Below are 18,675 nucleotides of genomic sequence, written 5' to 3' on the forward strand. Positions count from 1 at the left end.
CATGGATCGGTAGAATCAATATAGTTAAAATGGCCATTTTGCCTAAAGCACTATACAGATTCAATGCAATACCCATCAAAATCCCAACTCAATTCTTCACAGAGTTAGAAAGAGCAATTATCAAATTCATCTGGAACAACAAAAAACCCAGGATAGCTAAAACTATTCTCAGCAACAAAAGAAAATCTGGGGGAATCAGTATCCCTGACCTCAAGCAATACTACAGAGCAATAGTGTTAAAAACTGCATGGTATTGGTACAGTGACAGGCAGGAGGATCAATGGAACAAGATTGAAGATCCAGAAATGAACCCACACACCTATGGCCACTTGATCCTAGACAAAGAGGCTGAAAACATCCAATGGAAAAAAGATAGCCTTTTCAACAAATGGTGCTGGTTCAACTGGAGGTCAGCATGCAGAAGAATGCGAATTGATCCATCCTTGTCTCCTTGTACTAAGCTCAAATCCAAATGGATCAAGGACCTCCACATAAAGCCAGACACTCTGAAGCTAATAGAAAAGAAACTGGGGAAGACCCTTGAGGACATCGGTACAGGGAGAAAGTTTCTGAACAGAACACCAATAGCGTATGCTCTAAGAGCAAGAATTGACAAATGGGACCTCATAAGGTTACAGAGTTTCTGTAAGGCAAAGGACACCATCAAGAGGACAGATCGGCAACCAACAAATTGGGAAAAGATCTTCACCAATCCTACATCAGATAGAGGGCTAATATCCAATATATATAAAGAACTCAAGAAGCTAGACTCCAGAAAACCGAACAACCCTATTAAAAAATGGGGTACAGAGTTAAACAAAGAATTCTCACCTGAAGAACTTCGGATGGCGGAGAAGCATCTTAAAAAATGCTCCACTTCATTAGTCATTAGGGAAATGCAAATCAAAACAACCCTAAGATTTCATCTTACACCAGTCAGAATGGCTAAGATTAAAAATTCAGGAGACAGCAGGTGTTGGAGAGGGTGCGGAGAAAGAGGAACACTCCTCCACTGCTGGTGGGGTTGCAAATTGGTACAACCACTCTGGAAAGCAGTCTGGCGGTTCCTCCGAAAACTGGGCACCACACTTCCAGAAGATCCTGCTATACCACTCCTGGGCATATACCCAGAGGATTCCCCACCATGTAATAAGGATACATGCTCTACTATGTTCATAGCAGCCCTATTTATAATTGCCAGATGCTGGAAAGAACCCAGGTATCCCTCAACAGAAGAGTGGATGCAAAAAATGTGGTATATCTACACAATGGAGTACTATTCAGCCATTAGAAACAATGAATTCATGAAATTCTTAGGCAAATGGATGGAGCTAGAGAACATCATACTAAGTGAGGTAACCCAGACTCAAAAGGTGAATCATGGTATGCACTCACTAATAAGTGGTTATTAACCTAGAAAACTGGAATACCCAAAACATAATCCACACATCAAATGAGATACAAGAAGAAAGCAGGAGTGGTCCCTGGTTCTGGAAAGACTCAGTGAAACAGTAGTTGGCAAAACCAGAACGGGGAACTGGGAAGGGGTGGGAGGGAGGACAGGGGAAGAGAAGGGGGCTTACGGGACTTTCGGGGAGTGGGGGGGGGCTAGAAAAGGGGAAATCATTTGAAATGTAAATAAATTATATCAAATAAAAAAAAAGACAAAAAAAAAATCACTTAAAGAAATACAGGAAAACATAGGTCAACAGGCAGAAGTCCTGAAATAGGAAACACAATCACTATTCCTTTCTTAACATCAATGGACTCAATTCTCCAATAAAAAGACATAGACTAACAGACTGGATACGTAAACTGAATCCTACATTTTGCTGCATGCAGGAGACACAACTCAGTGTCAAAGACAAACACTATCTTAGAGTAAAAGGCTGGAAGACAATTTTACAAGCAAATGGTCTCAGAAAACAAGCTGGAGTAGCCATTTTAATATCAGATAAAATTGACTTTCAACACAAAGTCATCAAAAGAGACTCTGAGGGACACTTCTTGCTGGTCAAAGGAAAAATACAACAAGAAGAACTCTCAATCCTGAACATATATGCTCCAAATGCAAGGGCACCCTCATTCATAAAAGAAACTTTATTAAAGCTCAAAGCACACATTGCACCTAACACAATAATTGTGGGTGACTTCAACACTACACTTTCCTCAATGGACCGATCAGGAAAACAGAAACTAAACAAGGACACAATGAAAGTAATTGAAGCTTTGGACCAATTAGATTTAACATATATATATATATATATATAACATTCTATCCTAAAGCCAAAGAATATACCTTTTTCTCAGCACCTCATGGTACCTTCTCCAAAATCGACCATATAATTGGTCACAAGGCAGACCTCAACAAATATAAGAAGATTGAAAATAATCCCATGCCTCCTATCAGATCACTATGGAGTAAAAGTGGTCTTCAATAGCAACAAAAAAGCAACAGAAAGCCCACATGCACCAACCTGGTTGGGAGATAGGCTGCCCAGCAGAGTGACCAGCACTCAGAAAAGGTCCCGCAGCAGCATAGACCATCAGCACTCACTGAAGGAGCAAACAGGCACCCCCTGGTTCACACAGACAACCTGGGGCAAGGCATGCTAGGGCTGCAGGGACACCCAAGAGGAAGGCAGCACATTAGCAATCTGTAACAGGCGAAACCCAGCCATCCAGTGTTGCAGAAATAGCCATATAGCCTCACAGGAGGCATACAGGAAACACACCTCAGTGTCAAAGACTAACACTATCTTAGAGTAAAAGGCTGGAAGACAATTTTACAAGCAAATGGTCTCAGAAAACAGGCCAGAGTAGCCATTCTAATATCAGATAAAATTGACTTTCAACCTAATGTCATCAAAAGAAACACCAAGGGACACTTCTTGCTGGTCAAAGTAAAAATCCACCAAGAAGAACTCTCAATCCTGAACATCTATGCTCCAAATGCAAGGGCACCCTCATTCATAAAAGAAATTTTACTAAAGCTCAAAGCACACATTGCACCTAACACAATAATTGTGGGTGACTTCAACACTGCACTTTCCTCAATGGACCAATCCGGAAAATAGAAATTGAACAGGGACACAGTGAAACTAATTGAAGCTATATATATATATAAAACATTTCACCCTAAAGCAAAAGAATATACCTTTTTCTCAGCACCTCATAGTACCTTCTCCAAAACTGATCATATAATTGGTCACAAGACAGACCTCAACAAATATAAGAAGATTGAAAATAATCCCATGCCTCCTATCAGATCACTATGGAGTAAAACTGGTCTTCAATAGCAAGAAAAACAACAGAAAGCCCACATGCACATGGAAACTGAACAATACTCTACTCAATGACACCTTGGTCAAGGAAGAAAGAAAGAAAGAAAGAAATTAAAGACTTTTTAGAATTTAATGAAAACAAAGACACAACAAACCCAAATATATGAGACACAATGAAAGCAGTGCTAAGAGGAAAACTCATAGCCCTGAGTGCCTCTAAAAAGAAAATGGAGAGAGCATATACTAACATCTTAACAATGCACCTGAAATCCCTGGAACAAAAAGAAGCCAATTCACACAAGAGGAGTAGAAAGCAGGAAATCATCAAACTCAGGGCTGAAATCAATCAAGTAGAAACAAAGATAACCATACAAAGAGTCAACAAAAGCAGGAGCTGGTTCTTTGAAAAAATCAACAAGATAGATAAACTCTTAGCCAGACTAACGAAAGGGCACAGAAACAGTATCCAGATTAACAAACTTATAAATGAAAAGGGAGATATAACAACAGAAACAGGAAATTCAAAAAATCATCAGATCCTACTACAAAAGCCTATACTCAACATAACTGGAGAATCTGGAGGAAATGGACAGTTTCCTAGACAGATATCAAACACCAAAACTAAATCAGGATCAAATAGATCATCTAATCAGTCCCATAACCCTGAAAGAAATAAAAGGGGTCATAGAAAGTCTCCCAACCAAAAAAAGCATGGGACCAGATGGCTTCAATGCAGAATTCTATCAGACCTTCAAAAAAAGACTTAGCACCAATACTCTTCAAACTATTCCACAAAATAGAAACAGAAGGAACACTACCCAACTTGTTCTACAAAGCCACAATTATGCTGATAACAAAATCACACAAAGATCCAAAATAGAAAGAGAACTTCAGGCCAATTTCCCTTATGAATATCGATGCAAAAATACTAAATAAAATTCTTGCCCACTGAATCCAAGAACACATCAAAACAATCATCCACCTTGATCAAGTAGGCTTCATCCCAGGGATGCAGGGATGGTTCAGTATAAGGAAATCCATCAATGCAATCCATTACATAAACAAACTCAAATCAAAAAACAATATGATCATTTCATTAGATGCTGAAAAAGCATTTGACAAAATTCAGCATCCTTTCATGCTAAACGTTTTGGAAAGAACAGGAATTCAAGGCCCATAGTTAAACATAGTTAAAGCAATATACAGCAAACTGATAGCCAACATCAAACTAATGGAGAGAAACTTGAAGCAATCCTACTAAAATCAGGGACTAGACAAAGCTGCCCCCTCTCTTCATATCTTTTCAATATACTACTTGAAGTTCTAGCTAGAGCAATTAGACAACATAAGGAGGTCAAAGGGATATAAACTGGAAAGGAAGAAGTCAAATTATCACTATTTGCAGATGATATAATAGTATACTTAAGTGACCCAAAAAACTCTACCAGAGAACTTTTATAGCTGATAAACAACTTCAGCAAAGTGGCCAGTTATAAAATCAACTCTAAGATCAAGAATTGACAAATGGAGCCTCATAAAATTACAAAGTTTCTGTAAGGAAAAGGATACTGTCTAAAGGACAAAACAGCAACCAACAAATTGGGAACAGATCACCAACCCTACATCGGATAGAGGGCTAAGATCCAGTATATACAAAGAACTCAAGAAGTTAGACCCCAAGGAACCAAATAACCCTATTAAAAAATGGGGTAGAGATCTAAACAAAGAATTTTCACCTGAAGAAATTTGGATGGCAAAGAAGTACCTTAAGAAATGCTCAGCATCATTAGTCATTAGGGAAATGCAAATCAAAACAACCCTGAGATTTCACCCCACACCAGTCAGAATGGCTAATATTAAAAACAAAGGAGACAGCAGGTGTTGGTGAGGATGTGGAGAAAGAGGAACACTCCTCCACTGCTGGTGGGCTTGTAAGATGGTACAACCACTATGGAAATCAGTCTGGCTGTTCCTCAGAAAACTGGACATGACACTTCTGGAGAATCCTGCTATACCTCTCCTGGGCATATACCCAGAGGATCCCCAAGCATGCAATAAAGACACATGCTCCATTATGTTCATAGCAGCCTTATTTATAATAGCCAGAAGCTGGAAAGAACCTAGATGTACCTCAATGGAGGAATGGATACAGAAAATGTGGGATATTTACACAATGGAATACTACTCAGCAATTAAAAACAATAAATTCAAGAAACTTTTAGGCAAATGGTTGGAACTGGAAAATACCATCCTAAGTGAGGTAACCCAATCACAAAATAATACACATGAAATGCAATCTCTGGTAAGTGGATATTAATTAGCCCAGAAGCTCTGAATACCCAAGGCACAATTAGCATAACAAATGACTTTCATGAAGAAGTAAGGAGAGGGCCCTGTTCCTGGAAAGGCTTGATCTTGCATTGTTGGGGAGTAGCAGGACAGAGAAAAAGGAGGGAGGTGATTGGAGAATGGGTGGAATGGGATATATGGGGAGGGGGGAAGTGGGAGAGGGGAAATCATTTGGAATGTAAACAAAGAATATAGAAAATTTAGAAAAGGAAAAATAAATAAATAAATATAGACGCTGAAAAAAATAAAGAACGTTAAACAATAAAAACGCATCTGGAGGTATCACCTTCCCTGAACTCAGGATGTACTACAGAGCAATAATAGTGACATGGCAAGGAATTGGTATAGCAACAGACAGATTGATAAATGGAATCAAATTTAAGACTCTGAAACAAAGCCACACACCTATAGACACTTGATTTTTGCAAAGAGGGCAAAACAATACAATGGAAAGAAGAAAACATCTTCAGAAAATGATGCTGGCCTAACTGTATTTCTATAGGTAAAAAAATGCAAATAGTTTCATATTTATCACCTGCACAAAACTCAAGTCCAGAGGAATAAAGGACCTCAATATAAAACCAGATACACCAACTCTAAAAGAGCAGAAAGTTGGGAATAGCATTAAACTCATTGGTACAGGAACAAATTATACAAAGCCTATCTCTGCTTACAAAGATGAGCCCTGTTCAGCCTCTGCCTTTTCTTTGTGATTCAGAGACATATTCAAGAAGGTCTCTGGTACTGTCTCAGTCCACTTGCAAGGGTTTGGCCTTGTTCCCTGAAGCATCTGGGGTCCAAAATTCTCCAGAAATGATGACAATTTAACAATTTTAGGACAAGCCACATGTGAGAGCCCAGGCTCAGAAGTCTGAGATATACGCCAGTCTTGACACTCCCTTCCAGAGTGCACTGTCCCCTTTGAGCACAGTGACATACTATGTGTGATAAGATGTGTTCTGCTCACGGGAAGCATCAAGCATTGCACTAGAGACACGGAGCTGAGTCTGACATAGGATTCCAACTGTGATCAATCAGTAGGGCAGGTATCTCTCCGATATTTTGTTTGATTTTTTTTCTGATGTAGTAAGGCAATTGTCAGGTAGCTAGTAAACCCACTGTGACAGAAATCGAGAAAGCTCAGCTGATCTTTTACTTCACTTGTCTCTTCTTTTTTCTTTATAGCTTTTACAGATTCACCAATTGTTGAACGAGGCCTCAAGTAAGAAGACAAACGCCAAATTGCCATAGTTGAATTTTTCTGAGGATTCTCATCACAATGGCTTCACAGTTCAGAGAAACCTTTAGGTCCACATCATCATCAAATGACTTTGAATTAGACTACGCAGAGTTTATTTCAACCCAGGCTTCTGCTATGCAGTGGGGAGAAGACATCTCTCACTCAGCAAGTTCTCAGGTCAGTGTTTCTCCAAACAACCATGGCTCCCTGGCAAAGCAGGAGCTGCAAACACTCTGGGCGATGTTCACCTCCTGGTTGCAGCCAGAGAAGCAGAGCAAGGAGCAGATGATCTCTCAGCTGGTCTTGGAGCAGTTTCTCCTCACTGGGCACTGCAAGGACGTGGAAACTGGTGCTAGATGTAGGTATTATTTTGGGGTAGCCTGGAAACCACTGCTAGTTACCAGCCTGTTTGTTAACTTGAGTACAACCTTAGGTTAGCCTCTCTAAGCTAGAGTCTGAACCCAGAAGATTTTGTCTCTCAATCCCTGTACGTACAAGGCAGACTCTGGGTAGTCAAGTGACTACCTTGCTTTCCAGATTGGCTAATGCTCGCCAGTTAGATGTCCTATCCAGAAAACTGAGGTGCACAGCAGCTGAGCAAGGACTCTGATGTTGACCTAGCGCTGTCACATCCATTCACAACAGTGTCGCTGTCACATCCATTCACAACAGTGTCAGTGTCATAAGAAATGCCTTAATGAATACTGGTGCTTCAGTTCAAATTTTCAAACCTTGAAAGACGGAATGTGAATGTAAATACATTGAATCTTCTTCTAGTGGCTGGATTTGTGTATTTCTCAGTCAGTGATAAAAATTGCCAAGGTGGAGAAAATTTTCAATTTTAATTTTGAGATCCAGGGGGTTCCAAATTAAAGTTTTCTTGTTAAGAACATCTGTGATCAAGGATACTTGTCTAGGGCTAGTAGTCAATGGGAGGGACAAATATATATATATATATATATATATATATATATATATATATATATATATATATTTGTCCCAATGTGTGTGAATATATATATATACACATATATATGTGTATCTAATGTTTGTATATATATATACACACACACACAAACACACACACGCATTAGAAATGAAACCTCACACATTGTATGATGTCATTGCTATGCAATCACTTCTTTTGGTTTTATGTATTTTAGTTTTGGTTTCAGTTTGTTTCTAGGTTTTTGTTTTTGTTTTCCCATTTGAAGTATGGTTTCGTAGTGTAGCCCAGGCTGGCCAAGAACTTGGGTCTAAAACATGATCCCTTTCATAGGTATGGAGACCTTCCCCTCCCCACTGTTTGAGTTCTCCTTGCAGTTGGTTTTATTCCTTGTCCACACTTGGGCTTTGTTTTATATTAAGAATTTCATGGTTGAATCTAAACTCCAAGCAAACTGCTGTCATAATATACAGTCTTGTTCCTCAGAGCGGAGGCAGAGCGTGTCCTAGTCAGACAATGTAGGTGTAGGACTTGATTCAGACAGGTGTGATTTTTGTTTAAGGGTTCAATAATAAATAAATAAATAAATAAATAAATAAATAAATAAATAAATAAAAAAAACCTCCCCCTTTCCCAAATTAAAGCTTTCTTGATAAGGACATCTTTGGTCAAGGATTATTGTTTAGGGCAACAGTGTCATGGGCGGGACAAAAAACATATAAGTGTTAAAAGAAAGCCCACTCACACAGAAAAGTGAAGTGACTGATAGGGAGCGGCCACTTAAGGACCAATGGCTGGAGGTGGGAAAGCCTCGGCTACTTCAGAATGACTATGGAGCATCACAGAGTTCCAGGACAGGACTAACCGTTGCCTGTCTGAGGCTAGGACGTTACAGGGGCATCTACTGCGCAGTTAACATGGAGACCCTTGGGACGCTAAATGAATATAACAGTTACCCGCCCTTGACCCACTGAAGGAATGCCAGTGGAGACTGTCCCCCACACTGACATTCTCTCTCACACAGGGCCATCTCTCTTAAGTGGTCTTTGAGAAGGAGCCACTTATCTGTCTGAGGCCAAGACACCAACGTGGTATCTACTACAGAGTGTGCATAGAGATCCCGAGGATTCCAGACTGAAAGTTACAATTACCTGTAGTTAAGTTCAAGACAGTATGAGGGTAAAGACAATCACACAAACTTTTGCATGAATTAAGCAAGCCCTGTTTTATGTCAGACAAGGCTGTTTCTCACAAGTTGGCTTTGAGAAAATCTCAGTGAACCAACAGACAGTGGGGTTTATATCACTCTAAAAACTGATGGTGTAAGGGGAGGGGGCATTGTTTATATAGGAATTTGTCTGAACATTTCAAAACTTGTCACGGTGGAGGTCAGCTCATACAGCTCATAGTAAGAGTATAGGCTTCAGAACTTGTCAAATTTCAGAAAATGGGCCAAGATATCAAATTCAAGTTTTACAAAAAAAAAAAAAAACAAAAAACAAAAACAAAAACAAAAACTGCAATGATTCTATTTTGATCTTGTAATAAGGTTCCTAACCTTAAGATAGAGTAGCGTTGCTCCTTCACTGCCCAGAGACTAGAGAGTACAGCAGAGGCTCACGGTGGTCACTGGCTTTGTTTACAGGTCCATGTAACCATGCACGGGCAGGAAGCCCTCTTTTCTGAGAACATGCCCTTAAAAGAAGTCATCGCACATTTGGAGCAACAGAAGGTAGCAACAACTCCCACACAAGAGAACGCAAGGGCACTCTTGGAGATCCCCAAAGTCGTGTTCTTGGCAGCAGGTGAGTCAGGCTGGACAGAAGAGGGCTGCAGTGTGATTCTCTACTTGTGTACAGTTTTATCAATTGTCTTATTTGTCACAGGACATGAAAATACAGACGATGGCTGCCAACCCCCTTGGAACACTAGTGTTGGAAGTGACGGTGTTAATAGTGCTGGAACTGTGAGTGATTCCCTTTGCACCTTCCAGAGAGTGCAATATCCGGAGCTTGAAGACAGGGATGTTTCTTATGGAGTCCCACAGGTTTCCAGAAGAGTAACTCAAGATACTTCCAGGTCCCAGGAAGTGTCCCTGAGGGCACCTTCTTCTGAAGAGGTCCTTATGGAGGTTCAGCCAGTGTTTCTCTCCCTCACCAAGCAGTCTGAGGTGACTGGAGATGGCCACAACGCTACTGATGTGAGTGGCGGGGTTATTCGTCTCACAAGTGAGGGAGATTCCATTTTCATTATCCAGGGAGAGCAGTACTCTGTACCTGATGTGGAAGGCGTTTCTTACAGAGAGCCTCAGGGTTCAAGAATAGCATTGTGCAGTACCCGCAGGTCCCTCGACAGGTCTCTGTGGACAGCTTCTCCTGGAGTTGTCCCTATGGAGGTCCCAGGCTTCCTCTGCAGGCCAGAGCAGTCTACCCCTAAGTCTGTCCCTCTTTTCCAGAATCATGAGGCAAATTCCACCTTTAAGGGTAACCAAGAGAGACTCCAGAGAGACCCCAAACCATACAAATGCGAGGAATGTCCCAGAACCTTCAAATATCCCAGCAACCTCTCCATCCACCAGAAAGCACACAAGAAGGAGAGGCCATTTTTCTGTAAGGTGTGCCAGACAGGCTTTCACCAAGTCTCGGAACTTCGATTTCATGAGGTCATACACAAGGCAGGGAAGCCTTTCACATGCGATGCCTGTGGAAGGGCCTTCCGATACAAGACCAACCTGCAGGCTCATGAGAGGATCCACACAGGAGAGAAGCCATACTCCTGCTCCCTGTGTGATAGCAGCTTCTGCCAGTCATCCACATACCACTGTCACTTCAGGAAGTTCCACAAATCAGAATGAAGCGCTCACACCTCCGGGTGAGCAGGGATTCAGCCTCAGGGTCTCAGCTGCACATTAGAAGCCTGTTAGGGAGTTAGCCAGTTAAGCTGTTTCATTTAACATGCAGATTATTCCTTCCATGTGCTGTCCCATGCCACTGGCATGTGAGGGTAAACATTTGTCAGTTTGTTCACCAAATTTTTTCAAGTGCCTAAATACTGGCTGTTATCTGATTTTCCAGTAGTAAATAAATGTTGATGGTTCTGTTTCTACTGTGCGTTGTTTCTTGTGCTTTTGTGTGTCCTGTGTGTGGATGGGTGCCAGTGTGTGGGGCTATTGTGTCTTACTTTCTACCTTATTTGAGACAGTCTTTTTTAACAATTTGTTCTCCAGGTAAGGTGACCCCAAAGAGCATACAAATCCTTTTGTCTTTGGTCTCCACAGTTGTTAGGAAGCTGAAATCTGACAAATGTCTCTGCCTCTTGATCTGCCTATCAAAAATTTTTATTTTATGTATTTGTGCTAAAGTGTATATATTTGCACTTCCTGTTTTATGTGTCTATGGATACATCAGATCTCCTGCTTTTGTCTTAGTTTGTTTTGACTATTACCTGATCTACACAGAATGTTACCTTGCCTCGCCAGTTTGACCTGCATCCCCCATTGCATTTCCTTAATTTTGGAGGATGTGTTTAATTTTGCATAAAGTTTGGACATTTCTGAGTTGTTTATAGGAAATTTATCCAAGTGTGAATCCATTCCTCATTTGTTTTATATTTTAGGTTGTTTTTCAAATTTAGTTGTAAGTATTTCTGTATCATAGAGACATAAGACAGGGTTTCTTTGCATGTAGCCTAGCTTTTCTATAAATGACTTGGTAATCCAGGTTCGCCTCAAATTCATTGGTCTATCTGTCTCTGCCTATGCCTCTTGGGTGCTAGGATTAAGGCTTATGACATCGCATCTAGTGAACATATTCATCTTTAGGAAACATCTATTACTTTCCATTTAAATAATAGAGAAAATCTAATTCCATAAAGAACAAAATTTTAGATGCTTCTTCACTGAGTTAGGCGTATTTATATTTCTAGAAATATGCTTTCTCACATTTTGTCCCTTTGGTGTCATTAGCAATAGGAAGTTAAGTTTCAGCCTCTTTTACCCTGTTGTAGTAAACGATAACGCTACCTTCAAATGGAGCATGAGCCCTGTTCTCCCTTTTACTTCTAACTATGTGGAATCTTTTTATCTGTCATAGGATGCTAAGACAGTAAATCGTATGGAAGCACTAAGCTTCCAGTAACTGACTTCTTCAGTGTGGAGTGCTCACTAGTCATTTGATCGTAGCATCTTCCTTACAGACTTTACTATTCAATAATGTGAAAATTTTCAAATAAATTTATCTATAGAAATAATAGATTTATTCAAATTTATACAAACATTTTACATGAAATTAAACAATATGTAAATGAAGATGAAAAATTAAAAGGCAGAAAGAAGACATGATGGCTCAGGAATATGTCTCTGTGTGTGTGTGTGTGTGTATACACATAACCCTAACCCTAACCCTAACCCTAACCCTTCAATTTTATTTTATATGTATGGGGATTTTTCCTGCATGAATGTCTATACCCTATGCATAAAATACCTGAAAATATCAGAAGATGGCATTGGACCCCTTACGAGTGAAATTACTCATAGTTTTGAGCAGCTATTGAATGCTGAAAATAAACCCTGAATCTTCTAGGTGACGGCTACATTCCTTTAACCTCTGAGCCAGCTCCAAGCTGTTTTTCTCACATGTAGACACTACAATCCTCCACATATCACCATTGGTTTGAAAACTGTCTCAAAGTTACAGAAATGGAGGTTACCTTAAGAAAATTAGCCCCGGAATGGCCAATGTTATTTTTTCTATGATGTGAATCAGAGTCAAATAGGAATTTCTGAGACGAGGAGAAGCTCCAGAGAGCGGCAGACGGAAACATGGATGAAACAATGCGGAGATGAATGTGACCCAGGAACATACTGCACACATGTGAAAACACCATGTTGTAACCCCTCAGTATGTACAGTTAATATACTCTAAGTTAAAAAGTAACTAAAACCTGCCACCACAGCCCTGAGGCCCACTTGGTTAATTTTACTCCGATGTCGATCTTCATGAGTCCGGTAACATCCACTTTCTAGAAGGTGCATCAAAATATTTTAATTGTGTGAAATTGTGCTTCTTGTATAATCTCTTCAAGAAAATACATCTTTGGCTTCTTCCTTTCTCCGGAGGAGTTACATTACTAACATACTTAATTTATAATAACTTTTTCTAGAAAAATTTTTGTTTATGCGAAGAAAAAACTCGGTTTTGCATGTGATCATCTTGTCCCCTGGAGTGCGCGCATCCTCATAACACAAGTACTTCCCGTTGAACAGAGCTGCATCACCTCCACGGTGAGAGGAAACCACACGAAGGAGCGTTCCCGTTGCGACTTTAATGCTGTTCTTAAGAGGCACTGACATACTGTTTTGTTTTATATTGAAATTGAAACCCATAGAACACATGAGAAATCTGTTTGGTATCTTAACAATGTCACCTCTATCTGCACAACAGCTCCAAGAGGAAATCCTAGGCAGATCAAACAAGAGGGTGGTGATGCCCACACCACCCTTTAGACAGATAAATCAGCTTCCTGGTAAGTTACTCCCAGCCTTCCCCAGGAGTTGCTGAGTATCCCCTTAGGTCCTAGGAACCTGTGACAGTACAGTGCCAGCCCCCACTCAGTACCCAGTCTAGAGACAGGAGAAAAGCCAGCCTCCCGCGGTGCACGCCCACAGTCAGACCACCGGGCTCAGCAGGCTGCTCAGGAAGTGCTTGGTGTACATTCCAATCCTTAGGAGCCAAGCCCTTCCTCAGAGCCCATCACTCAGTATTTTCTTGTGTCAAAGTAAGAACATTTTCCTTGGCAGAATACATTCATGGCCACGTTAACCCAAACCTCCTTTCCTGAACCCCTGATCACGGGACTCACAGAGTGGGCTGACAGCAGGTCTTATGACAGCAAGATAATTAGAGAGATCCAGGAAGGAAGGGGAGGGGAGGGGCTAAAGGAACAGGAAGCAGTGGGAGAAAAGACAGGGAGAGCACGGGGGTTTGAAAGAAAACCTCCTGCCCGGACCTCTCACCGCCTCCAGCCCGCCCGCTCGCCCCGGCCTGCCTGCTCCCCTCCTCCGCCCGCCTGCTCGCCTCCTCCCGCCTGCCTTGTCGCCGCCCCCGCCCGCCCTGTCGCCGCCTCCCGCCCGCCCTGTCACCGCCCCCGCCCGCCCTGTCACCGCCTCCCGCCCACCCGCTCACTGCCCCTGCCCGCCTGCTCGCCTCCTCCTGCCCGCCCGCTCCCCTCATACCGCCCACCTGCTCGCCTCCTCCCGCCCGCTCTACTCCTCCAGCCTGCCCGCTCGCCAGGTCGCCGCCTCCTGCCCGACCTCTCACCCCATCCCGCCCGCCCGCTCGCCCCCGCCTGCCTGCTCCCCTCCTTCTGCCCGCCTGCTCCCCTCCTCCCGCCCGCCTGCTCACCTCTTCCCGCCCGCTCGCCACCGGGGCCCGCCCTGTCGCCACCTCCCGCCTGCCCGCTCCCCACCTCCCGCCCACCCTCTCACCGCCCCGGCCCGCCCTGTCGCCGCCTCCCTCCCGCCCTCTTGCCGCCTCCCTCCCGCCCCCTCACCTCCTCCCTGCTAGCTGACACCCACCCAATCTGCTGGCTCCCAGCTGAAAGTGCTAATAACAACACTAATCTCAAAATTCAACTGTGAATTTTCTTGGTGTACACAGCAAGTAGCCTGGAATACTCCTTAATACCTCCTTTTGTTTTTGCTTTGTTTTTTGGGTTTGGTCCTAGAACTCACTCTGTAGACCAGCCTGGCCTTCAACTCAGAGATTTACCTCCCACCCGCCCCTGGCCAGCCTTTCCGAGCAGGCCTCTCCACATCCACCCCTGCCTCCAAGCTAACTCCACAGGCTGTTTTCTAAACTGAGACTAAGCTTAGCTACTTAAACTGTAAACTGACTACTAAGCCAGGAGCACTAGGCTCAAGTGTATACATGAACTGTACCCACACTTTTAAGGTTGTTTCATTCAGATATCTCATTTTTAGTTTTACTTTCATTTTCCATTTCACAAAAAGGGGCAGTTTTTATTATTTTTCTTTGTATAAACCCGAACACTGTTTTAAATCTCTGATTTAGTTCTTAGCCTCTTGTCTACTGAATTATCTGTGAGCTTTCTCTGCATGTTACAAAAATTATTATTTGGTGACCAGCTCCAAAGCAAGATTTTCTTCTGATTTTGTATATCTTCTGGGTAGTAGTTTATCTTATCTTGTTATGGAATCTATTGGCCAGGAAATAAAATTTGAATGTAAACAAGGAAGGTTGTGAAATGCTACATATATTCCCTGCTTAGAATTTCACCAGAATACTTTATTTTCTTTTGCCACAAAAGGTAGCATTGTGATTATTGGGAAAGTGTGAAAGGTGTCAAGAGATGAGATAATGTTGCTACATGGATAGAATAATCTGGATTTGACAATTCAACTGGGTGTATATGGTGTAATGCTGGTTTGGGGAGGAGATTACGTTGTAAGCTCTTTTTTTGTAGCATAGAGTGTACTGCATTAGAAAAGCAGGCATTTTGCCTTCAGAATATCCCCACACCCAGAACAGCGGTTCATCTAGTCTGAATAAAGTTGAATGAGAAAAATTTTTATTCACTTTTTGCAATGTTTCAACCATCTTGAAATAATCTCACACATTTTTAAAAATTCAACAATTACCAAAAATAGTAACATGTCTCATTTTGATCTATAGAAAATACTGAGGTATTGCTATAAATTTAGCAGAAGCATTTTAAACCCGTGAAATTTAAAAAAAACAAAGTTACTTTTAATTAAACTTAACCAAAGTTAACTTTAATTTCAGCACTCAGGATACAGGGGCAGATTAATCTCTGTGACTATGACGTTGACTTAGGAAGTTCAAGAAAGCCAGGGCTATAGAGCTGCGTCTAAAGGACATAACAAAACAGACAAGTATGCAAAAAGAATAAGTGTGCTTGAAGAAGCACTGGGGAGGTGAAACCACAAAGTCAGGCTCACATCCTTAGTTTATAAGCTTACTAGGACACCAAGAGTTGCCCCCAAGCCACACAAACGCCAGTCTTAGTCCAACAGGGATGGTTATTGAATGCATACCCTAATACTGATCACTGAGGCCAGTAGCTCAGACTACAGACAGACATACAGTATTTAATGGCTAGATCAGTCCATTGGTCATAGCTTTTAAACCTTTTCATTCCTCATGCCACCAGAAATCACACTGCTAGCTGTGATTTATAGTTCGCATGGCCAAGCATGCACTATTTACCGTTACAGAGAAGCCTGCAAGTTTCCTAGGGAATCACACAGTGCCTGAAGATGGTGACAGATCACATATCACTTAAATCAACACAGTTTCAAGCAGAAAATTTTCCTTTTCTTGACCACAACTGCAATAGTTACATGAAAATACTTGTAAAAACATGGCCCCCCTTCAAGAAACTGATGAATATTTAATGCAGTGCAAGCAAGGCAGTAAAAAATGTATTCCTGATAACTGGAGGTGTAGAGACAATGTCAACTAAAGCTGTCTGACGATGTTTCTACTCTCATATGCTCAAAAGTTGTGAATAACTTCATCTTTAAGGTAAAAAAAAAATTACTAGCAATTAAGAGTAAACACTGGGAAACTGGCAGGAAAAGGGAAAATTTAAGTTGGATTTTGCCTGAAGTCCCATCACTGCATTTCCATAACTATTGGTGACATTGGGTCTCATTTTTCACACATTTTGGACATTCCTGCATAGTTTAAAAACTTATACCGGTCATGAACCCATTTCTCACTTATTTTATGTTTTTGTTTTCTTCAGATTAAGTTTTAAATATTTTCTTTATGGTAGAGAGGGGAGTCAGTGGTTAAGAGTGCATACTGCTATTCTTTACCTCTGTGCTGGGTTCCTAGCTCCAATGAGCAGCTCACAACCATGTCCAGATCTGGGTGTAGGAGATCATAAGCCTCTGGGCTCTGCTGGCACTCATACTCACATACAACAGCCAAACACACATCATTAAAAACAAGATAAAGCTTAAATTGAAATATGTTTTAAATATTCTGAATATTTAATCACTCTTTGTGGATACTATTATCAAATATTTTATGTTTTTATGATGAATATTAATTGTTTCATTTAAACTTCAGAGATAATGCCATATTCTTAAAATACTTTACTTAAAAAATTTACCCCAAATTAATGTGTTTAGTCAAAAGTAACAAATACATTAATCTTCCTTGTTTCCTTTTATGCTTTTTGAGAACATTATTCTCTGTATGTAGCAATGACTGTTCTGGAAATGTCTGCAGACAAGATTAACCTCAAATTCATAGCTCTGTCTTCCTCTGTCTCTTGAGTTGCAGAATGAAAGGGGTCCAACAGCACATCCATGGAAAACATTACATTTTAGTAAACATATCTACTATTTTTGAAATAATAGAGAATCCCTACTCACATAAAGAAAACGTGATGATCATTTTATTTAAGCTAACTATATGAAGTAATGGACTCAATGTATTTCCAGTGTTTCTTGACCACAATAAATTTATTTACCTTTTAATTGAAAGGAAAATGACTTCTGCATGCTTTGCAATGGTAATTTTCCTCATCTTCCAGATAACAGAATGCTTGACAATTCCTCAACAATATTTTATTATGACATTTTGATATACACTGGAAAGCCCTTAATGCCCAAAGACCTAATTATAGAGCACTTGGCTTTTGGCAACTTCTTGTCTATCATCCCAAAAGGCATTCGACAGACAGTGCCAGCTTTTGGATTTAAAGATTTCCTGGATGCTATTGGATATAAACAGATAATTATCATTTATACTATCAACACTGCTTTCTAATGGTATTAAGAATTATGACACCACACAGTAGCAAAATTACTGTTTTGAGGTAGCAATGAAAGTTAGTTTATGGTCGAGAAATGCTAAGATAGCCAAAAATAAGAGTTTTCTGAGAGTTGTGACACACAGGATGAAAACCACTTTTCTTTAGGAAGCCTGATGCTCCAAATTAGACCAGAAACCATGCTAGGGAAACTCCCAGGCCCCATGGACTCAACAAACTCCATTCTTTCCCTAAATGGACACATTGTTAAACTACCCTCTAAATTCTTATATCCATAGCCATAAATTAGTGCAACACTCAGATATCATCATTGAAGCGTCTGTGTGCTGTGAACATGGTTATCACAATGACTAAAGTACAGAGAATGAGTGACTCGGTCATGCCCAGTCAAAAATTAGATCTCTATATCATACCCATCACTGAAGGTTCAGATAACATCATGGACAATAGCATGGAAAGAACATATGAGTCAGATGTTGTGGATAATTAGAGGCAAACAGTACCTACTGGCTATGACAGGACCACCGCAGTCATGAATTCTCAGCTGCTGTGTTTGACTGCATAAGACAGGCACAATACTAGATAGGACAAGCAATTTCCTTGCCTGAGAAAGGGGCTCATGACACCCCAATACTAACAGAGTAGCTATGGACAGTTCCTAACTTTCAGGCAAGGAGAATCAGTTTTCCATAAGAATGTGCCCTCTAGTACATCAACCAAAATCCCAGAGGTGGCCTCACAAACCTATGAGTGTATGGGCAACAGAAATAATTTCTTTCTCATCTTGTTTATACTTTGAATAGAGGAAGGCCACTGATTTGTTTGAGTTAAGTTTATATCCAGCCACTTTGCTGAAGTTGTTTATCAGCTTTAGGAGTTCTCTGGTGGAAGTCTTGGGGTCACTTAAGGATATCATCTGCAAATAGTAATATTTTGACTTCTTCTTTTCGAATTTGTATACCTTTTACTTCCTTTTGCTGCCTGATTCCTCTAGCTAGAACTTCAAGTACTATATTGAATAGATAGGGAGA

General features: G+C 41.0%; 1 protein-coding gene across 1 annotated transcript; it reads left to right on the forward strand.

Annotated features, from left to right (window-relative positions):
• The first annotated feature begins 9,476 nt into the window (after positions 1-9,476).
• LOC127674813 (zinc finger and SCAN domain containing protein 4F-like) lies at positions 9,477-10,673 on the forward strand. Its single transcript, XM_052170593.1, has one exon. It carries the CDS (start codon positions 9,477-9,479, stop codon positions 10,671-10,673), a length of 1,197 nt encoding a protein of 398 aa, XP_052026553.1.
• Positions 10,674-18,675: the final 8,002 nt, after the last annotated feature.

The sequence above is a fragment of the Apodemus sylvaticus genome, chromosome 1 (assembly GCF_947179515.1).
Source record: "Apodemus sylvaticus chromosome 1, mApoSyl1.1, whole genome shotgun sequence".
Taxonomy (NCBI): Eukaryota; Metazoa; Chordata; class Mammalia; order Rodentia; family Muridae; genus Apodemus; species Apodemus sylvaticus.